The sequence below is a fragment of the Oryzias latipes genome, chromosome 3 (genome assembly GCF_053564925.1).
Source record: "Oryzias latipes strain Hd-rR chromosome 3, Olatipes_Hd-rR_3.1".
Lineage (NCBI taxonomy): Eukaryota > Metazoa > Chordata > Actinopteri > Beloniformes > Adrianichthyidae > Oryzias > Oryzias latipes.
Genome location: NC_136239.1, coordinates 17,629,791 through 17,651,834, shown reverse-complemented (window position 1 = coordinate 17,651,834; position 22,044 = coordinate 17,629,791). Strand labels below are relative to the sequence as shown.

Below are 22,044 nucleotides of genomic sequence, written 5' to 3'. Positions count from 1 at the left end.
TTTTGGGCTATGCTGCTAGGCAAAACAGACTTTCAGATCCTTCCACCGATTCTCTATTAGATTGAGGTCCAAAGACTTGGCTATATCACTCCAGCACCTTGAAAGGCTTTTTGCAACTCTCTCATTACACGGGCGATTTGTCTGGGATCATTGTGATGCTGGAAGATCCAGCCCCATTTCATCCTCATTGCTCCCACTGATGGAAGCCAGGCTGAAGATTGAAAGAGGCAAGATTCCCTTTCTGTTGCAAACCAGTACTACTGCATGTCTGATATTTGCTGTGCATCTTTAATCACTCTGACAGCTATGTTGTCAATAAAATGGACACGTGTCCTTTTTAATAAAACTAGCGTCGTTGTTGAAGCCTTTACCTGAAATATTTTTGTTGCACTCAGACAGCAGTGGGCTTTATTCTCAAGACAAACAAAAGTTCATTAAAGTTAAGTGGAAGCTTCATATAAGTCATTTTCTACTGACTCACTCACCCACCCCCTGCCTGCCCTCAACTGTTGTCGTCACACAGAGCGTTTAAAACACATCAGAGGAACCAAGAGGGGCAGTCAATTACCTGCCATCAGGAGCTGGAAGTGATTGGAAGTGACAACCTGCAAATGTACAGGTGTTAAGAGGAGGAAAAATATCCAGGTCACTTTCCTCAGTTTTGACAAACTAAAGCGAAAGGTATGGATGAGGAAAAAAATGAGACTAAAGCCAACCTTTTTACAATGAAAAGAATCAGCACATACATAATGTGCACGTGTCTGAAAAGGAAAACCCTCGTAGCAAATGAGGCAACAAAATGGCAACTGGCTTACTTATTTACATGTGCTTGTTGCTGCTCTAATTTTTTTATATCTCTTCAAACATTTTTATTGTTCAAATGCTTCACTTAGATGCTCAGTTGTGCAAGCAAGGGAGAACTCAGAAAAACATTCAAATGCAACAAATGGTCAAAGTGAAGTTGTGGTTTTTATTTTACCTCCACATTTTTTTTGTAAATTATTAGCTTGTACTGTCCAACAGCCGAGCACACAGATGGGAGCTGAAGGCCTCGTTTTGGACATATTTTACTGTTTCAACAGGGGGTCCTGGATCTTCTAACACACTAGGTGAGTATTTTTATAAACCCCTTTTGTAATTTAAGCTAAACTTTATTTGTATCGATTAACTTTGTATCATTTTTTTTTTGTTGGACCGGACGGAGAAGAAGAAGAGGAAAGAACGGAGGGATGTTAGAGACAGGGGTAATGGGGACACAGAAGAAAGGGGGAAAAGGGGAGTTAAAGAAATCTGGAGGAGGATCACAGAGGTGGTGGTGGGGTGTACAATCATTAAGCAACAAGATGCTGGAGGATTATCATCATTACTGCCTGGTGTAAATATTAGTCAAAAGGGGCGGGGCCTGTACACACACGTCAAGTATCAAGTGTTACAAGCGTACCTGTTGGCTCCGAAAATCTTCACATACAATCATGTCAACATGTACTCAACACAACTGCATTTTAATCATGTAAGGCATTTGATTCTGTCACACATATAATAATTTGCTCAAGGAGCTGACACCTGTTCTCAGGTGGGTGTTTATGTTGTAATGAGGTGGATGATGGAATGCAAAAAAAGGGAGAGTGCCCACCCTCCCCACAGGAAGACTCCTGCCAAAGCGGTAGCGGTAGTCAGGACCCCCGACACTGGCATGGTATTGCAGATACATTACTATTCTCAAACTGTGTTAGAGGCTTGTGTGTAGACAGAGCCTTAAGAAAGAGTTACAAAAGAGTAATGGCATCTAGCAAATACAAAAAGGAAGAAAAGGTCAGCAATCAAGGAGGTGTTGCGCCTCTTTACTCAAAAGTGCATTGATCCATTACGGTTGTTGCCTTTGCTGCATCTCAGCTCAGAGAAGTAAGTGTCAGATCTGTCAATAGCAAGCAGACGCATGTAGCGTCTTTAAATAAACACACAGCATGCAATAAAGGCTGTAAAAGCTTACATGTCTCCCAACAGGATTAGCTCCTACACAGGTTTGGTGGTCACTTTATGAGGAATGCTTATTAAGGGAAACTTTTTTCTAATTTGAAATATTTTTTAATTTGCATCTACTGCCCTTTGCAATTTGGGAAGATGCAATTTAAACTTAATTATTTAAACAAATTCAAAACATTTTATTTTTCTGCATCTCCATAAACATTCAAGTAGTGTAGAGACTAGTATTATAAAGTAATTTAATGAGACTTACAATTGCATCAAAGTAACAATAATGAAAATTAACGATCACAATTTGATTGCAAAGACCCATAAACCATGATTTATTAACATTTAGGCAAAGTGCAGAGCTGATGAGGGTGAAGTTGACACAGAAGGGGGAGACAAAACTCTTTCTAATCTTAAACTCCAGCTTACACTTTTGTTTCTGACCCTGTAATCACGCATGTGCTGTTCCAAATGCTAAGTAAAACTGTCATGATGCATGAGCTCTGAGAAAGGCTTTTGAGCAATTACTCTTACCTTGAAAGACATGATGAGATTCAGTGTCTGTAATATTTTTGACCTTTTCATGATGACACTAAATCAATTTTGAGTCTAATGAAATGAGGAAGTAAAAACAGCGCACTACTTTCTTTGCCCTTTATTGACTGTGGAAGGAAAACAGAAATATCATCCTGGAAATCGATAATTCCATTCAGCAGCAGAAAAATGAGCACTTTGGCAAAAGATGAAAACGGACCCTGAGACACTCCGTTTACAGCTCACTTTCGAAACAGAAAGATGGTGTTGATTGCTGCAGCTTCACAGGGAAGCAGACATGTACAGCTCATATTTGAATACTGAAAGGATCATTGTTGAATATTTTTTTCGTAACCCTTGTGCTATCCTAGGCACTTTAACATTGGGAGTTGGGTCATCTAGACCCACTAGACAGTGCGCTGAACCTTTTTTCTTCAATGATTTGTGATATTCATTGGTGTCCAAGGATTACATTAAATCTTTGTCATGGTAGGGAGAACATGTCAATGTAAGGGTGGGGTCATCTAAGATAGCACAAGGGTTAACCCTTGTGCATTGAAGATGCTTGTGCCTTTGCAGTGAACTAACTGAACTTTATTTTACTGTTATAAAAAAAATATTTTTTATACCAGATAGTCTTTTAAAGGTTCATAAAAAAAGGCAGGACTCTTTTTTAATTATGGAAAAGAGCTGGCAGTTTCTTACTCGTTTTTACTCTGAATCAAAGCACTCAACAACTTACTAAAAGGATTAAAGCGAGCAATCATTGAACTATTAAATGTGAAATTAATCCAAAATAATAACATTTTATTGTTAACTATTGATTCAGTGCACAAGAACAAAATCATTAACTTCACATTTGGATTGAAATAAACATAAGCATGTTAAAAAATGCTCAACATTGTCACAAGAGTTAATATAATTAGTTAAAAGTGATTTTCATAAATAATGCATTAAATAAATAATGTTGCTTTTCTCACTGTCCTTTTAATAGGCAGTTTGTCTTTGTTTTGCCTCAGGGTACCTCTACTTGGGCAGTCTGCATCTATGAAGAGACAAGAGATGATTCAGAAGCAGAAAAAAGTCATAGATTTAACACATTAGGGTTCATTGGCTGACAATCCTGCCAACCCTTACTCTGAAATAATTGCAGGGCAAGAGGATTGAAGACTTACAAGAGCAAGGTTTGATGATCATGCTCTCTCGTCAACACGTTTGTAGTGCAGGTGTATTACCAATGTTCTCTTTATTGTTCTATATCTTTCAAATTTTTTTTCCCACCTCAGGAAAAAACATTTGTCCTTTGAGAACAGATTGTTGATCCACCATTTACCACAATCTTCTTTGTTTGGTCTTCCTGCTTTTGATATAATACTGACATGAAGAAATCAACATGTCTTTATTTTACACCACTCATTGAACTTACTAACCTGCATGAGGCCTTGTCAAAACGCTGATGCCTGCTGGCACAGATGGAGGAGTTCAGCTGACAGTGATAGATTTGTCTGGGCTGGAGAATGGGCTTTGGTCGTGGAAGACACCCGCAGTGTTCCACATCTATTTCACAATCTGGCATCCATGAGCCGAGGGGAAGCTCTAAGACAGACATAAGAAGAATTTTTGTTTCACTGTTGAAGACAGATTTTCTGTATCAGCAGGGGCAGAGCTACAGGGGGGGAAGTTGTCCCCCTGCAAAAAAACGATGCCCCCTCCAAATTTTTGAGTCAATATTAGTATCATTATTGACAAAGATTAAGAAATCATCAATACAAGCTTCTTCGAGCAATGCAAAAACAAGAAAGGCCATATTTTTTAATGCCATATCAGTTAAAAGAACTGCTGTTTTAATGTTAATAACAATGACGATAATAAAACTCTGTGAAATACATACATTTAATCCTTTCATTTGTTATGGTCTTCCACTCTGCTGTTCTCATTTGCCACCCTTCTAAAGTCTTCTGGACCTTCCTGCCCCCCCCCCCCCCCCCCCCATATAAAATGTTCTGGCTCCTCCACTTTGTAGCTTACAAGCAAACACTTGTTTATTTATTTATTTTAAATCTCTTAATAAATGCTCACAGTATTTTTCATAATTAAAAAGAATTAGAAATGTTTTTTTTAGAACAACTCAACAGAAAAAAAAAAAACTCTAAAGTCTTGAAACTCTCCTCCCCCTCCAACAGGCAGATTCAGGGCATTATTGGTGTATCTCTATGGCATGTGTGCCATTTTAAATGCATTTATTTTTAGTTGGGGTGAAACGATCCATTTTAACAAGGATTCCATTCATATCATAATTTGTGGTTGCCAATCCGATTAATAGTCTATGCCTTTTGAACGACCCGATTTGATCCGATTCAGACCTAAAATCGATCCATGATGTCCTTAGCCAAAAATTCAACCAGTGTGACTTATGAATAAATACCTGGAAAAGTGCAGCTGAAGTTTTCCAGATTTTTTGTATTTCTTGATCAAGTGTAAATCAAATGTGTACAAACAAACAAGTAAACAAGAATGAATGTCAAATCCATTCACATTTTAGTTTCATAGTTCAGTCCACTGTTGTTTTTCCACGTCAAAATAATCCAAAGGGCACATTATTAGAACATTCTACCTCACTGTATGGTCACATGTTTGCTAAATTCAAAGTGTTTCCACACATTGGACGGGAATGATGGACTGATCATTTTTTGCTTACATCACGTTTGTGTTGTCTGCTGTGATGAAAATTGGTCGTTTTATGATATAGTAAAAATCTCATTTTGAAACAATGAGGTCGATTCAATCGGACAGATCGATCTTTTTGGATCATAATAGAAATCGATTAATACAATGTTACACCCCTGATTTTTTGTCTTATTTCTGTCAAAAGTTAAAAACTATTTCATATTTTGCAAAAAGGCTTATGCCAAAAAAACAAAAACAAACCAACAGTTTATTATCATAATAATAACAAATTAGCATTTTATTTTTCTAAAGGGTAAAGTAAGACTTTGTGGCTCCTATGGGTTGTTGTCAGTAACAATCGACCCAAATGTCTCTTTAAGTATTGAAGGTTGCAGTCCCCTAATTTAGCTCATTTTTGGACAGAGCAACTAATATTGTAAGAGTGTAAAAACAGTCCCCCCCCCCCCCCCCCCCCCACACACACACACACACACCCACATGTCTGCATAAACACACCTGGTGCGCTGGAAGGATACGGTATACACCTTTCAGTTGAACAATCCCAAATGAACCCAGTGGCACAGAGCCTCTTGGAGTCCTCTGCCTCAGACAGCCTGCTGAAGGGAAAGCAGCTGCCAACCAAACAAAAGGATCAGAAATAGATTAATCAAAGGAGTCACTCCATATTCATCACAGAAACAAAACTGGCAGAACTTTTGGACTCACTCACTGCTCCTTTGAGGTTGAGCATGACGTCGTATTATTGCAGGCTCCATGCACCTGCACTCAGTGTGATTTGCTACTTTAATAAGCACAGGTTCTGGTACAAACTTGAAAGGAATTACACTGAAGATCTGAAATGCACAAACACTCACTTAGTGCGAAAGAAAGTGTTCAAGTTTTCAGCCGAAATGATGCTACCTACAGTTTTATTCACATAGACAGTTGTTGTGTTCTTGCAGGTAAGCCCCTCTTGATTGCAGCAGCCACTACATCTGAAAAGCAAATTTACATAGAAGTAAGAAATTTAGATTTAAACTGTAAAAATACATTTGTTGTTGGAAACACACCTGTGGACAGACACACAAGGAGGCTTGAAAAAAATGGAAGGGTCAGTCCCCAGTTCTTTAGCCACATCTACGCATGCCTCCCTGGGCATGCATTGAGTACGCTGCCACTCCTCATCTATGGCTAATGAAGAAAAACACAAGAAGCTTTAAAGACACAGAAAGTTGAACAACGCATGAGAGACTTGTTCTTCTTGAACCTTTAAGTATCTCCAGGCTGTAGGACTCAGCAGCATAGCGAGTGGAGCGGTGTGATCCGAGGGAAAGCGGAGAAGAAAGCGTCTCTGCTGGATTCTCTGCAGGCTGTAGTTTCAAACGACACTTCCACAGCTTCCAGTCAGGAAAGTCTGTGAGCCGCAGAAGTTCATCCAAGCTGGAACAGGAGCGCACTTCCCTCTCCCACTGCTTCACTGCTTGCTGGGTTCACAGGAAACAAAAAGAGACATTTTTGGATCCAGGATTTTTAAGGATTTATTGAGAACACAAACAGACTCTTTAGACAGTAAAAGCTTTCACATGTGGCGATACAAAGGAAATAAAAGGATATAATTTAGCAAAGATCCAGTAAAAAAACAGGGAAGGAAATTATCAAAACACCAATTGGATTTCTACGATCTATAATTGCCTAGAAGGTCTTACAGCCATATGGAGTTTATACATTTAAGCTTAATCTTGCATGAAGAAGCATCTCCATGGAGCATTGCTGTTGCCTTCATCAGTCTTGGACTGAAATAGTGAAACCATAGTTTTCTGTGACTCAGAAAACAAAACCATATGGCTTCTTCTTGGCTGTATTCTCACCACTCCTGACTGACAAGCATCTGTCAGCATGGCAATCTGTTTCAAGACTGACAAATGAAACAGTTGTTATCCCAGCAGGCATGAGCCCACACACAGTTAGGGTTCAGAGGTCACAAAAATCCAAATACACTGTCAAGTTTAGAAAAACTTTTCTAACAATTTCTCTGTTGATTAAATCTTCAAAAGCAAGGACAAATGGATTCAATAGATTAACAACTGTGAGCAGACGTGGTTTCACACAAACTCAGAGTAATCTCAAAATTATCGTTTTTTTAAAGGTGGAATTCCATTAAAGAGAAGTGCTATCTAAACAAGTAGGAGTACATTAATCTCTTTACATCATCTATTTCAAAACGTCTCTGAAAAGTCTCCAGTTTATCAAAAGGCTGCCCTTGTTCTGCAGAGGGATCTTTTATTTATATATATATATTCAATTTTTACAACTTTCAGTTTTTATTACGAGAGAACGTACTGTTACACTCAAAATCAAGTAATACATTTTTTTTTTTTTTACAAACGTGTAGCTTTAAACGGCAAACCTTTATTTTATCTTATATACTTCATTGCTCCTTTCTCGCCAGACACATCACTATGGGAGATTCCTTAGCGTTCCTGATTGTTCCTGGAATTTCCAAAACTAGAATGGGACAAGAGCTTTCAACCATCAAGCTTATCTTCCAATAACTTGTCTCTTTTGGTACCAAAACAGATAGCCCGTTTTGTTTTTGTCCATTTTTCGTTCTCTTTGAGTTTGATCAGGCAGGTGGTCTCCTTTACCAAACTTGGTTTTTCCTCTTCTGGCTACAGGAGTTTCCCTCTCAGCATTTAAGTTACGAACAGGTTACAGTTTCCAACAGAAATCATGTCCAACCAAACAAAAAAGCATTTATTTCATCATATTAATTATTAATACTTTTGTATGAAACAAGAAGAGAAAAGCTTTTACTATCATGATATATGCGAGATACGGAAGAGGCAGTGTTATAATTAGAGTTTCTTTCCTGCATGGATTACTAAGCTATTTCAAGTAATCTAAAACAGACAAAACTAATAATGAATAGAAAATAAATACTTAATATGCTTGCAAATAAATAATATGTTGAATTTCTTTCAAAAAATTATACAAAAAAAAAAAAAACTATCATAATAAAGGTTTGGACAAAACTGATGAGAGTCTGAAAAGAAGTGAAACAATGTTGTGGTCTGGTTTGACCTCTGATTAGCATCACTAGTGTCTTTAATCTTGTAACAAGTCAATTAGCCCGTCTAATCTCCAACCAGCATGACGTTCCTGTAACCTGGAATTGCTCATATTATTTGTCGTTTTGGGTCCACAGGACTATAGACAATTGAAAATTGAATCTATTTAAACATTTAAGGAAGATTTTAAAAGACGGATGTGACAAATTTTAGCCAAAGAACCTGGACCAACACCTACAAATAATAAAGGTGAACTCCAAGATCAGGCCCATCTTAACACAGTTTTGGTTACAGTATCTCATGGATAGATGGAATTAAGGAGAACATCAAAAATAAGTATGAACCCTTTTAAGCTGTACGTTGCTAATTAGCAACATGTAATCCGGGACTCCACCTTTTTAGTGTCACCTTAAATAGAAATGACACTGAAGAATATATATGTATTTTTTAATAACTGGAAATAACTCAGAAATAAAGGAGTTTAAAAAAAGCCATTCTGGAATTTACCCCAATTAAAAACCACAGAGCATCTGAGGTAATGTCCTTTCGATGGAGGAAATAACACAACATCAACTCAAACTCAAAAACACGTCTTTTACATGGGGAAGGCTTGGTTGAGGTCTGAGCTACTTTGCTGTATCTGTCACACAATCTCTCAAGTCTATGTGAATACAAGGAAATCTCAAGACTATCAAATTATTCTGGAGAGAAATGTGCTCTCCAGTGTCAGGTAACTTGGTAACACTTGAAGGTCATGTGTTTTCCCAACAGGGTCACGACCAAGAACACAGCATTTTAGTGGTTCTTTTTGGTACATTTTTATTCAAATTATGACTAGCTTCCAGTTATTTCCATGACCGTTGTGAATGATATTTTCTAAACATGGGCACCAAAAATGGTTTCATCTTTTTTTGTACATTAATAAACAAAAACTTTATTATATCAAAGCCACTTAAATGTATCGAAAAGGTATACACTGTTTATAAAAACAAAACTCTTACCATACCTTCATAACACCCGCTGTTCTTTGGGGAACAACAAGAAGAAAGTTCAGGAAGTATTTTGTCAAAGCCCTTATTGAAGTTTTAGATTAAATCAGAGGGAGCAACCTTTAAAGTTTGAGCAAAGCCTGTAAACTTGAATCAACTTCACTGTTTCTTTCAGGAGGAACGAGCAGAGATTCCACTGAGATGTCGTGGGAAGATTGTGGAGTAATGCCCAAAATGTGATCTGCGGTAAATCGTTTAGGCTCAGTTCCAACAACAAAAGGTCTTTTCTGACTAACACTTTCCCCTAAATGCTTTTTAAACTCATGGTTGCAGCTGTAGATAATGCATTTGTTTTCAGTTTTGCAGTTTTCCGTAAGGTTTTTGTCGCAAGTCCCCTCTTTACAGACTAATTATGACTCAGTAATTTGGGGAAAAAGCCAAAGTATCATAGGAGTTCCCACGGTGATGTAAACTAGAACATAACAAAAGAAGAGTACATTTCAAGATTATATGAAACAAGAAACAAAACTAATTCAAGATCATTTATTTATGAAGAGCATCAAATTCAGAGTTATGTCCTGGAGACATTTTTTTTTGTTTTATCATTGATATTATGATGGAAAACAAAAGGCCTCAAATGAGTAAACTATAAAACAGTTCAAATCCCAAGATCAGCCAAGCACACAAAAACCTGCTAAGAAGACAGCAAACCACCAGTTATAAACATGTGTCCTCGAGGCTGTGAGGATCAAAGCCCAGGGATGTGTCAGTCTCTTATAAAACAGAGGGTGGAGCAGCTTAATGTCTCCACTTAAATCAGAGAAACTACAACAGAAGTTGGGAAGGTTTCTTTTTCTTCCCAGCATCCACCACAGTTCTCTAATGAGAACCAGAGAAGGAAAATGCTGGAGAAAAACATGGAGGCATTTTAGATAAAGTTGAAGGACTCAATCTGTAGACTAAAGAAAAGAAAAACATCAGAAACATTTGACATTCGGATTAAGCAACAACATGCCAACTGTTTCACACTCTGCAGCTGTAAAGCATAAAATTTAAGAGGGACCCAGAAAAAAGAGTAACGAAAAAAACACAAAAAAGCTTTGTTTCCATAGAAACAATGATCTCACAAAGATCTAAAGCCTAAGTTGATACATACCTCACTTCCCTTCCTGTGCATGCTGTGTCCCGTAGTAATCCAACAGAGCTCCACAAGCAAAGTCACCAACAAAGAGGATCTGCAAAGAGTTTGTTTCATCCTCATCCTCGTACTGTTTTCTCTGAGTGCTGCTGTGAAAGCTCTCCAAGCTGGCTGCCTGTCTGAATCTGTTTCCCAGAGCAAGCGAGTCCCTCAGACCACACACTCTGTCCTCCGAGAGCAGGTATGTGCAAACTCTTGATCTTCCAGACGCACAGCAGTGTTGAGTCTGAGTCAGATGTGACCTGTCACAGCCACACAGACACCCATGAGCCAAATGGAGAGGTGGCATTAAAACATGAACTCACTCCTCACACTTTGGTGCAGTAAATCAGCTGTCCAGTTAAATAACGAGCCAAGTAAGATCACATCAGAAAAAACCATAGCCTGGATAGTCCTGACTTTATTTCTTACAACAGTTCAGAGGCATATTTTCCATTTCAGTGCCCATTGGTAAGTGCGATTGGTCAAAACTTCTGACTTTTAGTTTACTCTAAATAAAATAAGCAGCATTTAGTCAGTCTTTGTTTTACAGGATATAATCAAAATTTTCTAGGTTAAAATGATTTTTTGAGTAGCTACAAAATGCTTACTATAAAAACTATAACACAAAAGCTGCATGTTCTTTTTTTTTCTTTCCTCTATCTCATAAGTCTGTTTTTCCCTTTTTCAGATTTGGCAGCTCCCATCATCAGATCCCCATCCCGCTGAATCCTCTAACAGGCTCCTTTCCTCTGAGGTTATCTAAACTAACAGGGTTAGAGCAGGAACACGTGTTTTTAAATGGGGTCCAGATCTCTGTTACATGTCAGGGGGAATTGGACGCCAGCACCACCCCTGCCTAAAAGACCCACCACATCCTTTGAAGATGTCAGTTACTTTAAAAAAAACTTTCAGTTTCTTTTCATTATGTTCATTTCATAGAATAGTCAACATTTTCAGTTAGATTTTGCATTGGAACAACAATTTAAATCTTTTTAATTGTTTACAGTCCTATAGAATTTTCTAAAAAATGTTTTACATACATTAAAGCAAAGTTCTAAAAATACCTCTCGACAGCAAACTACTTCAAGCATTTATTTCGCACCCAAACAATATGAAATCTGCCATTCTAAAGAGTCAATAGGTCTATGAAAAAAATGCATTTTTAAAATTATGAGTACTGTCCTGTAGTTTCATGAATATCTGCAGCCACCAGAGTGCAGCATCAGTGTTCTGTCAATCATTCTTTTACCTTTAGCTTATACAGACTTGAATAAAGCAAAATATCCATAAATAATAAGAATATTTACCAAACAATAAACAATTATTAGAGTAATAATAACCTTCCAGATTGGTCAATGCAGCAGCTCAGAGGAAGACAATAGGATTTTCTGTTCCAACAAACAAAACAAAAACTGTTTAAAGTCAAACAGTCTACAGGAAGATGATGGTGAAAAAGCAGTCAAGAAAACACTAAAACTAATTAATACGATTGAAATTTACTAAAAGTTTTTTAGTAAACAGTAACAGAACAAACTTTAAATCACATTTTCCTATATATTACTATATTTTATGTAAAAATCTTTAAAAATCAATCCAAACCATTTATAACATTTTTAAAATAATTAGAATTCAGATAAATGTATACATTTTTTTTGCATAAAATGTTCAGAAGGAACTTCCTATTTTTGACTTCCAATTCAGAGCCCTTTCAAAGCCATTTGTCCCAGTGCGGTAGTCCTTCATCGCCTGTGTGATCTCCTCCTCTGAGGTCATTACAAACGGCCCTGAGGAGCAGACAAGTGTTTAAGCTGATGAAATTATGAATAACAATATTTAACTTTGTTTTTAGTTACTAATATTGTCTAAAAGGCGGGACATACCGTGCTGAACAACAGGCTCCTTGATGGGTTCTCCAGCAATCAGCACAAAGTGGGAAACTTCAGAACCCTGAAGAAAGACATAAAAAGCTCATTTTATTTCCATGTTTAGCCAACACATTTTTGTGTTTTAGAAAACAAGTGTTGCAAAAATAGTAGTAGTAATACAAAAAAAAATCGGTAGAATTGCACTAATGTATTAAGTCTTGTTACATGAATTAGATATTTTTAGACAAACTAATTTATTTCTCAAGTTTAACTGCAATAAATTCAAATATTAATGTTGAATATACAGGTGTAAGCAAAAAAATGGTTTGAAAAGGAATTAGACTTGGAGTTTTAAAAAGACGTTGATCTGAAACCAGTTTGGGCTAAATTATTATTATTTAAAATTAATCTTAAAATCTCAAAACTGTCAGTTCTTGAACACAAAACACAAAGTTTTTTTTAAATGTGTTGTCTTCATATGATGTTTCACTTTGGAGAGTGGTGAGCTACAGCCACATTCAGCAACCATGTGGTGATGTAACCCCCCCTCCCCAACTCAACCCCTGATGCTGAGAGTGAAACAGGAAGGCACTGAAACTCAATTTTCTTTGTTAAGACTGTGGATTTAAACCCATAACCTTCAAGGCTCAGGGTGGGTACTCTACCACTAGGCACCCTCTGTGTGGGGCTAATGATGCAGGTTAAGATTTTGAGAAAATGTATGTAAAAAGTTGGAAATAAAATAGAAATTCTATTTTCAGTGTTTAGAAAAACACAGTGGTAGAGTTTTTCTGGCTCCAGAGCCGGCTGAACAAGCCAGTGAAGGTAAATTGCTGCTGCAGTTTGGAGTGTTAGCTCAAATCAATGAATTGACATTCAGCTTCACACACATAGAGACATTCAAGAGTGGAAACTGAGACAGGCTGATCAAAAAGATGACGTGTTTCAACTTGAGCGGACAGTCAGCAGTTACCTTGTTTTCAAGCTTGACACAATCTCCATCTGTGAACACCACAGTGTGATGCGGCTCCACCTGTTTCTGCTCCTGATCAGGTCCTTAACAGCAAAGAACATTGATAGCAAAAAAAAAATAAAAAGAAACATCTGTTATTTCCAGCTCTCCTATAATCACATCTATTGAAGAAAATGTCACTGTCTCTTGCTAAAGAAAAAACATTTCCCATCATTTCATAGGTTTACTGTCTACATAAGAATCAAGTCACAGGCTTTTCTGAAATAATCCAGTAATTTTGATTTTAATCTTTTTCATCAACTAACACCAAGGCATAATACCATTTAGATGATGCACAAATAAAGGATATACTTTTTTCTTTGCAAGCATAAATTTGTATTTTTTTTAAAACTTGCCCTGTCCAGCAGCTGAGGAAAAATAAGAGCGGAAAGCCTCTGGTGTTGAACAGATTTTACTGTTACAATAGGGGGTTATGAATCTTCGGACACACGAGGTGTATATTTGTATAAACCCCTTTTGTATTTGAGGCTAAACTTGATTCATATTAATTATGTTTGTTTACATTTTTTTTTGGACCGGATGGAAAAAAAAGGAAAGGAGGGAGTGGGAAGTTAAATGTGCACAAAGAAGCACTCGAATAAAACAAAAATACCTGTTGGCAACACAATACAACTATAGCTCACATGCACATCTATGCATACAAACAAGCACATGTCAAGCTTATCATTCTATCACACATTTGTGATGTATTTGTGCGAAGGGGAGCTGACACCTGTGCTCATGTGAACAATTGTGTTGTGCTGTGGTGTATAATGGGATGTAAAAAGAGGGGGAGGGACTGGTCACCCCCACACCAAGACCCCTGCCAAAGGCGAGGCAGCAGTGGTAGCTGCCCCCCCTCCCCCACCAAACACCCACACGGGAAAGCAGACCGAGGAATTTCGCCAGCCGGGTGACCCACCTCTGCCACCCAGAACAGGGCTGGCAGAACAGCCACAGGAGCCCCCAACAAAAGAGAGCAGAGGGGCACAGGAGCACAGAGAATGTAAGCTCCTGCCGCACCAGGGGGGGCAGCCCAGGGACAGACAAGCAGCCCACCACCACCCAGAAAGCATGGAAGCATGGAAGCATGAACTTGTATTGACGTAAAGTGAACCCAAACATTAGGACATCGCTGTCAGCTGTGCAAATCTTTCTTTGACATGTAGAACTGGTATTTTAGCAGTTTAAAAGTTAGATCATGAATCATAGATAAAATGTGTTTTCCAGATCATATCAAGTAACAATAAATTGTGATTGACCATTTTTGACAGCAGACAAATTTGATCATGTTGAATGAAAGAAATCAGAGTCAACAGACATCAAAAAAACACATTAGGAGACTTCCGATTAAGAGATGTAGCAACAAGTTTCCTTTCCTTGTGTCACCAAAACATCTGGAAGCAATAATCTCCAAACTGGAGATCATCCAGTGTAACTCACACACAAAAAAAGAAAAAGCATTGAAAAAAATGCAGAGTTTATGAAAGAATGATGAAAGGGGAATTCTGTCTGTAAAAACACCAGATTCCAACAAACCAACAACGTCTGGGGGACTTCCCTGAAAACACAATAACTTTCCACAAAATACATGTGGTCAACAAGGGTCAAGTCATCACTGATGCAGCAGTTTCATCCAGCCATTGATGTGAAGCCAGACATCAACAACACGCTCATATTTCACGGAAGCGTTGGGTGAATTTCAGCTGACTTCTGAGGAAAGCTCAGTGAGAGAACGAATCCATCAAGCTTTAAAGGCAACACATGGACCTTCAGGATGGAAGCGGATGGCCAGCTGTGATTGGCCAGAGACCACAAATGTGTTTGGGATGTAGAGGAGTTCAGTCAGAGATCGCACAAATCACACTAAACTGTCAGTATACTTGCTTCTCAAGAACACACAGTGAATAAATTAGCAAACCTCACCAACATGAAGGGTTCCTGTGAGAGTGTAGATGAAGGCAGTCCATCCTGTAAATAGACAAAAAATGAAAAAGCCGGTAAGGATGTTTTACCCTTTAATTGTCTTTTTTTAACCTTTACTGTTTAGAATTTATAAAAAACAATTAGATCTTTTAATGTAGCAAACACACAAAATGCATTATCCCCTGTGGAAATGTGCAAATGTGTGAGTTAACACCTAAAAAAACAAAATGCACAAAGACATTTTTTTTACCAGAAGGAACTGGCTGTACATGCACGGCCCCTGGCTGCAATTTGAAGTCCAGGTACATGGTTGGTGTCCTTGTGTAGACCTTGGACTGAACACAATAAGCGAAAAAGATAAAAACGTCACTCTCAGCTTTACACACAAGGTACACACCAGGTTGTGTTGTTGTTGTGTGGCAATAAAATCAAGCCACAGTCAAGATTATTGTTTTGCATTTACTCAGAGTGCAAGAAGATTATTAGTTACTTATTTTCATTTGTCTGTGTTCATCTCTTGTTTCACAATGTAACCTGTACCTGAGATGGTCATATTTCCTTGCAGTGGTTGCCATGGTGATACACCTTAGTAAGTAAGAAACCAACTTGATGAGACAGAAAATTTAGAGCCGGTCTCTCAACAAGTGCAGAAAGAATATAAGCTGAAAGGATGGTGGTGTTTTTTTGCATGACTGAATATACTTTTCTTTTTAAAAGATAGTGGCTAATTAAGTTAGCTTTATAACCATTTTTAAATAACTACCGGTAGCTAGGGTCTAAGTTGACAAATTAAAGTCCCTCTCCAATCATCTTTTGATCCATTATAAAAGCAGTCTCGGTGGTCTTTTAATTATGATTATGCCGCTTTTAGCCATTTTAAAAAACCTGAGTCATTTTCTAGCACAGAGTTTCTGCGGAGCGACAGGAGTTCATTAGTAAATTAACCTCTGAGTTGTACGAGGGACTGTTGGCATGGAGTAAGCCCGTCCTTGTTTCCCATCATCCCTATCTTTAGATGCTTTCTTCCTAGCTTACAGCCCCTCACAACTCCAACCTAACATTACTAGTTCAGCAAAAATGTCGAGCTATAACATAACTATCCAACCATAGCGTTTTGAGGCAGATGTCAGATCAGACGAGGAAAACAAAGACATTCATGGATCAAGTCTTCCAGAAGTGGAAAAATTGGAATGGAGCATAGCAGGGAAACTGTGGCCCACACCGTGTCACTGCTACAAGCTTTTATTAAATGGCATTTTTTCATCTGCTCCTGATTCAAAGCATTTTGACTAAAGAAATTCTTAGTTTTTTTTTTATACATCATAAGAAAAATGCCACAACAACGTGTTGGGAAAAAAAAAAAACATTTCCATTGGAATGGGTCTTTAAAGATTATAATAAAGGTTATTTTAAAACTAATTTAAATCAAATGTGTTAGTTTTGGTTCAAGTCTCTCACACCGAGGCAGTGTGTCATCAGTTCTTTAAACAGTATTCCGGTTTGGCTCTTTTCATCATGTGTAGGTAAAAAGCTACTTAGACATGAAAAAAAATAAGAAGACTTCCTGAGAAAGGGAAATCTGCTTCCCGTTTGTGGCTTCTTCCTCTCAAAGTCACAATAACTCTGGTCAAACTGTGGTTAGATGGCACTATTGTGTTTTTCTTTTTGACACGCAGTGTTGCACACACATTGTGTGACTTTCCTGTTTACTATGAGAATTCAGCAAATTAGCAATTGTCATGCAATCAACAGGAATCAGGGGAGTAAACATGCTTTTCTTTTCAAGATTTTCTCTGACTGGTAATATCACGGTCTGAATTAACTCCCAAACCCACCTTGGCTCCTAAGGCTTCTCCAGATATCACAGCAACGGTCACTCCTCCTGCACTGGGTTTAAGGATTTCCGACCCTTTCAGCTCCTGGTATGCTGGTTCCACCATCTTATCTCGCTTTGACAAGTTCACCCACAGCTGCAAGCCAACCACTGGCTCATCTGACACAGGCATCTCGGCGTGCACCACTCCGCGCCCTGCAGTCATCCACTTACAAAAAGAAAGAGACATTTTTATGACACACAAAATCTGTTAAAAGCTGAGAGGGAAAAATGTTTTCAAAAGTTTTTGTTCTTATTTTCCAGGTTCAAGGAGATTAAGAATGAGTGAAAATCATGACCTTACAGGTCAAGAATTCACACAATTTTTTTATTTTATTTACACCTAAACAAAATATTTATTCCATAGACTGATATGGTTAAAGAAAAATCAGTTTAAATCCATCTTGACCACATTGCATTGGTACATTAAATGCTTACCTTTCATGAGCAACAATATGATTCTTTAGAATGCATCCAGGTTGTAAATTTCTGTCTGAATGTCTTGATTATTGCCCTTTCATGCTTGGTCTAAAGCTTCCACCTCCAAACCAAATGAAACTTTAGTGTCACCTGGGAAAACATTTGAGCTTTCTCAGAAAACGGGCAGCCATGCTTGAGCATCTGCTTTACCCAAAGGAGGCTGGAGCTCTTAGAGAGCACGTCGAGTCTGCAACTCTCCTGCAGACTGAAGCCAAGCCAGAAGTGCAGTGTCTTTATGTGCATTTTAATGTAGCTGTACTGCTTTCCAACAAAGTGACAAAATGCTGCTGATTCAAACATATCTAACTTTTTCAGAACACTTCACACGGGCTACTACAGGGATGTCCTAAACTTGGAAAAGTGAACTTGAAGACTTTTTTGGAAAGTATTTTATAAATTGGAAGATTTATGAACAAAACAGCTCAAACAAAAGTTAGCAAACCCCTATGCTGACAGGCAGACGTATTAACCTGGTACCAAATCACTTCTTTAGTTTTTTTTATTTTATTTTTTGCTCTTCAAAGGAAGCTTAATAAATGTGGGTCTTTGCATCATATGAGGGACATTAATGAAGGCCACACCTGCAAATCCCCAGGCTTCAGTACTCCTGAATGGCCACAGAAGTCTTCATGAGCTGTGGTTCCCTTTAGAACATATGTGACCTGAAATACACACACAGGACATGGCTCTGATACAAGAATATATCACAATTTTAGCGAAAAAGATTGGAAAATGCTTTAACTTTACTTTGGGATACAAGTCTTTTGGCCCAGGACAAAAAGCTCAAAGTTAGATTCACAGGTCAAAACAGAACCTAGTTAAAATGCTAGCAGAGTTGCTGGCTCAAAGGTGAACATCTGTGTACGTGGGGGAAACTGGGGCCACTGCTGTGATCTGTGTTCGATCGGTCTCCACAGCTGTGGGATTCCTAAAGCAATGTGGGAGTAAGCAAACACACCTGCTGAAAAGCATGCTGGGAGTGAAGCCTTGTGCTGTCCACCCACACTGGAACAACTACGGCAAATCTGCCAAATCAAACACTTCTGAGGGCAACGTCTGGCAATCTCAGAACAATGTCTGTGTTTTGGATGTTTTACTTTAACCTCTTCCTGCATCGTCTTATAATACGAGAGTTGGAAAATTGAATGGACATTTGTTATGAAACTGACCCCAGGATGGGAGCTTTGTTTGATGACCAGCAAGTTTCTTGATGTTTTAAGAACCAAATCATAACATTTGAAAAAAAAATATGTTGAATTATTAAGAAAATAATTGTTTTACAATTTTCATATTTTTGCAAAGACAAATCCCAAATTCAAAAGGCTTAAAACATTATTCAAAATGCCATAACATACATTAAATAGAATCTTGGAAAATTTAGAATTTTTATTTATAAAATTTTTAATTTACTAGAATATTACTGTCTAGCATTGAATTGGATTTGTACACACTAAGCAGATTCAACAATTGCGAATCTTATATAAGCATCCACCCACTTTCAATACCCAGTTTGTTCTGCTGAGGGTCAGAGGGATGCTGGATCCACCTATCGAGCGAAGGTGAGGTTTCACCAGTGCATTGTTCAGTCACAAAAAGACATACAAACACTCACCTGAGGGATCTTTTAGAATCACCAATTAACCTGTCAAGATTGGTTTAGGAGGGAGCCAAAGTAAAGAGGGGAGGACATGCAAACTCCACACAGAAAAGCTGGGATTCAAACGAAGGCAAGGTGCTAACCACTACACTACCACTACTCTAGCCCCTACATGTTCTATATTTTAATAGGAAATAGAGACACATGCAGTGAGAAACATTGGTGGAAACTTTCTCTGGACACAGTCATGTCGCCCTCTAGTGTTTATGGTAAGTACTTTACTTTAAATAGCTGTTCCTTTTAGACACTAGTTTGCAGCTCTTTGGGAAAGAAATGCATCTGTAAAGTGATGGACGGAGGAACACAGACAGAAAGCACATCCATTTATCTGTACATACAAATTAAAAATTTCAAGAAGCCCAACGACACAAATGATCAGCTTTTGACAAGAAAGCGTAAACTTCACTTCTTCTCACCGTCTCAAATCCTCTGTGGGGATGGTCAGGAAAACCTGCTGGTTTGCTCACTTTGAATTCATCCAACATCAGGAAAGGATCCAGATTTCTCAGCTGATAAATGAAAACATGAAGTACAAAAGTGCTGCCCTGATATTTGTGAATTTAAGTAAAAGCTGGTACAGTTAAAATCTACTTTGTTAAGCGTCTTACCTCCTTTCTGCCAATGCTTCTGCGGACTCGAGCACCAACTCCTTCTGCTTGTTCCACACTCAGAACTATTGTTTTCACCTTCCTCACATCCATCTTGAGCTTACTAGGCCATGCACAAATGATTTCAATCATCAGTGAGATTAAAAAAAGTTGCAATCAAATTCTAGAAACACAGTTCGCTTTTAGCTACATTATTTCAAAGTTAAATTTGTTTCCGCTGACGTTTCTAAATTTATTAACAACATTTTGTAAAAAAAAAAATGTAAGTGGATCAAAATATAAAGCCAGCTTTTGATGCATGTGTTTTCCTTCATTCCCTTTGTTGGCATGTTCCTAATTTACCAGCTTGAAAATCTAAAGCAATGCAATTTAAAAGGAAAACAAAAGATCAATAAAATTCCCATAACTCCCAGTTAAATCAAATAAAGGGGGTAGATTAGCCTATTTTAGAAAAACTGCAAAAGTGAGGGTTTGTAGTTTATGAAAAACAAATTGCTTTGACATTCTATGACATCCTTGTATAACAATAATGCAGTAAAAAGCACTGACAAAACAATAACATAAAATACAATACAATACAAATTAGAATGGCTACCATTTTTGTCACACGGCATGATATTTGTTACCTACTCTTTTCTTCGCGGAATAAAAACCCCAAATTGATTTGGTTATTATTTTTCGGCAGGATTTCTGTGAAAGGATTTATGTGAACGACATTCCTTTATGTATAGCCTTTTCAGTTTTGGGATGATATATAAAACAAAAATATACAATTCTTAAAATTTTGATTAACTAAGACATTTCCTAAATGTATAATGGATGCACGGTGGTACAGTGGTTAGCGCTCTTGCCTCACAGCAAGAAGGCCCCCCGTTCAAGTCCCGGCTGGGGGACATGAAAAACAACATCAATGGGGGACTTTTGTGTGTGGAGTTTGCATGTTCTCCCCGTGTATGCCTGGGTTTTCTCCGGGATCTCCGGCTTTTCTCCTCCCACCATCCAAAAACATGCTTCATAGGTTGATTGGCAACTCTAAATTGTCCATAGGTGTGAGTGTGAGCGTGAATGGATGTGTGATTGAGGATATTCTACCCTGCGCTCAGACTGGTGACCAGTCCAGGGCATCCCTTGCCATCGCCCAAGTGGCCGGGATAGGCTCCGGCAACCCTGTGACCCCGAAAGGGAATAAACGGTGAAAGAAGATGAATTTCCTAATTGTCAGTTTTTAAACTAAGACCCAATTTTTTTTAATAGATTGTAATTTATTTAGCAAATCCCTTCCAAAACACGAAAGCAATACAGCTTTGAAACTGTAAAGTTATTTATCTGTTTCCAGATTTAATCCCCTTTTTTCTTCTTATTTATTTTTTGTTTCTACAATTATATTACTTTTGCCTGGGTCTCTTTGTTGTCTTTGCTGTGTCATTTTTATTTTATGCCTTCTGCCTGGTTTTTGTTACAGTGTTGTATTTTTGAAGACTATAATTGTCTTTTGTGATCAAACGTTTTGTGACTTTAAAGATGTAATTAAAAAAAAACTAAAATCTCGTCTTGTAACGAAAGAAGATCCGTACGGGTTTCTTCGACAAAATCCGTCCGCCCGTTACCATGACAGCGGTCAGCTGATCTGTTTGTCAACCTCTCGCTGCAGCTGAAAGCTGTCATCCGGTTTCCGTGGATTTTCCACAGACAACATTCATAGAAACCTCCACGCCTCCACTTCACACTCTTCCCGGCAGAGTCGGGGAGGTTGTGGCGCTTCCCGGTGAAAACCGTCTGCAGTGTAAACAACATGAACATCCAAGGCAAAAGTAGCCATAGAGCAACACCGAACAGGTCCCTCCACATTATTAAATTAAGAAATAACGATCACCGGTTTAGCTGATAACTTCCCTCAACAACAAGTATGGAAATTCCTCGGTAGTAGTACCCCTAAATACTGACAAAAACACAAACGGCAAGGCTCTATTTTTCGCAGTCCGCTCACTTATTTAGGCTAAAACCGCCACAGTAAAAGCGGCGTAATTTGCCCGCTTTTAACATACTCACCTGCGTGAGAACCAGACTGTATTTTCCTTCTTTAAACCTTTCTTTAAGCCAAATGTAACTCCAGCTCCTTCGTTTTCCTCTTCAGGTTAGAGTGGAAGGCGGAAGCACAGAGGGGGCGTGGCTAACGACGGGACGCAGGGAAAATGCAAATGAGTCCATGATAAA

General features: G+C 38.2%; 2 protein-coding genes across 4 annotated transcripts; both read right to left on the bottom strand.

The window, feature by feature from the left end:
• Positions 1–2,611: 2,611 nt before the first annotated feature.
• vegfd (vascular endothelial growth factor D) lies at positions 2,612–10,639 on the bottom strand. Of its 2 annotated transcripts, none has more exons than XM_078944309.1 (8): positions 10,386–10,639; positions 6,440–6,656; positions 6,243–6,363; positions 6,098–6,167; positions 5,899–6,026; positions 5,689–5,804; positions 3,936–4,101; positions 2,612–3,550 (listed from the first exon to the last, which is right to left on the bottom strand). In XM_078944309.1, the coding sequence occupies exons 1-8, from the start codon at positions 10,488–10,490 to the stop codon at positions 3,532–3,534; spliced, it is 942 nt and encodes a 313-aa protein (XP_078800435.1). In that variant the 5' UTR covers positions 10,491–10,639; the 3' UTR covers positions 2,612–3,531. The 2 variants fall into 2 exon arrangements, 1 of the variants encoding a protein (XP_078800435.1); XR_013654824.1 differs by having other exon boundaries at positions 3,411–3,550; positions 5,903–6,026.
• Positions 10,640–11,487: 848 nt separating this feature from the next.
• pir (pirin) lies at positions 11,488–22,019 on the bottom strand. Of its 2 annotated transcripts, none has more exons than XM_078944310.1 (10): positions 21,880–22,019; positions 19,831–19,933; positions 19,639–19,731; positions 18,147–18,227; positions 17,048–17,254; positions 15,463–15,547; positions 15,213–15,257; positions 13,248–13,330; positions 12,290–12,356; positions 11,488–12,193 (listed from the first exon to the last, which is right to left on the bottom strand). In XM_078944310.1, exons 2-10 carry the CDS (start codon positions 19,921–19,923, stop codon positions 12,075–12,077), a joined length of 873 nt encoding a protein of 290 aa, XP_078800436.1. In that variant the 5' UTR covers positions 19,924–19,933; positions 21,880–22,019; the 3' UTR covers positions 11,488–12,074. The 2 variants fall into 2 exon arrangements, with proteins under 2 accessions (XP_078800436.1, XP_078800437.1); XM_078944311.1 differs by having other exon boundaries at positions 19,831–19,940; positions 21,880–22,009.
• Between the last annotated feature and the right edge of the window lie 25 nt (positions 22,020–22,044).

Excerpts from the sequence above, each read along its gene's own strand:
- vegfd (XM_078944309.1), bottom strand. The coding sequence starts at position 10,490 with ATGAGGATGAAACAAACTCTTTGCAGATCCTCTTTGTTGGTGACTTTG. Across the intron at positions 6,657-10,385 it reads TGCACAGGAAGGGAAGTGAG|CAAGCAGTGAAGCAGTGGGA; the intron begins GTATGTATCAAC and ends CTGTGAACCCAG. Across the intron at positions 6,364-6,439 it reads CAGCCTGGAGATACTTAAAG|CCATAGATGAGGAGTGGCAG; the intron begins GTTCAAGAAGAA and ends TTTCTTCATTAG.
- pir (XM_078944310.1), bottom strand. The coding sequence starts at position 19,923 with ATGGATGTGAGGAAGGTGAAAACAATAGTTCTGAGTGTGGAACAAGCA. Across the intron at positions 18,228-19,638 it reads CCCACAGAGGATTTGAGACG|GTCACATATGTTCTAAAGGG; the intron begins GTGAGAAGAAGT and ends TGTGTATTTCAG. Across the intron at positions 15,258-15,462 it reads TGTACAGCCAGTTCCTTCTG|GATGGACTGCCTTCATCTAC; the intron begins GTAAAAAAAATG and ends GTCTATTTACAG.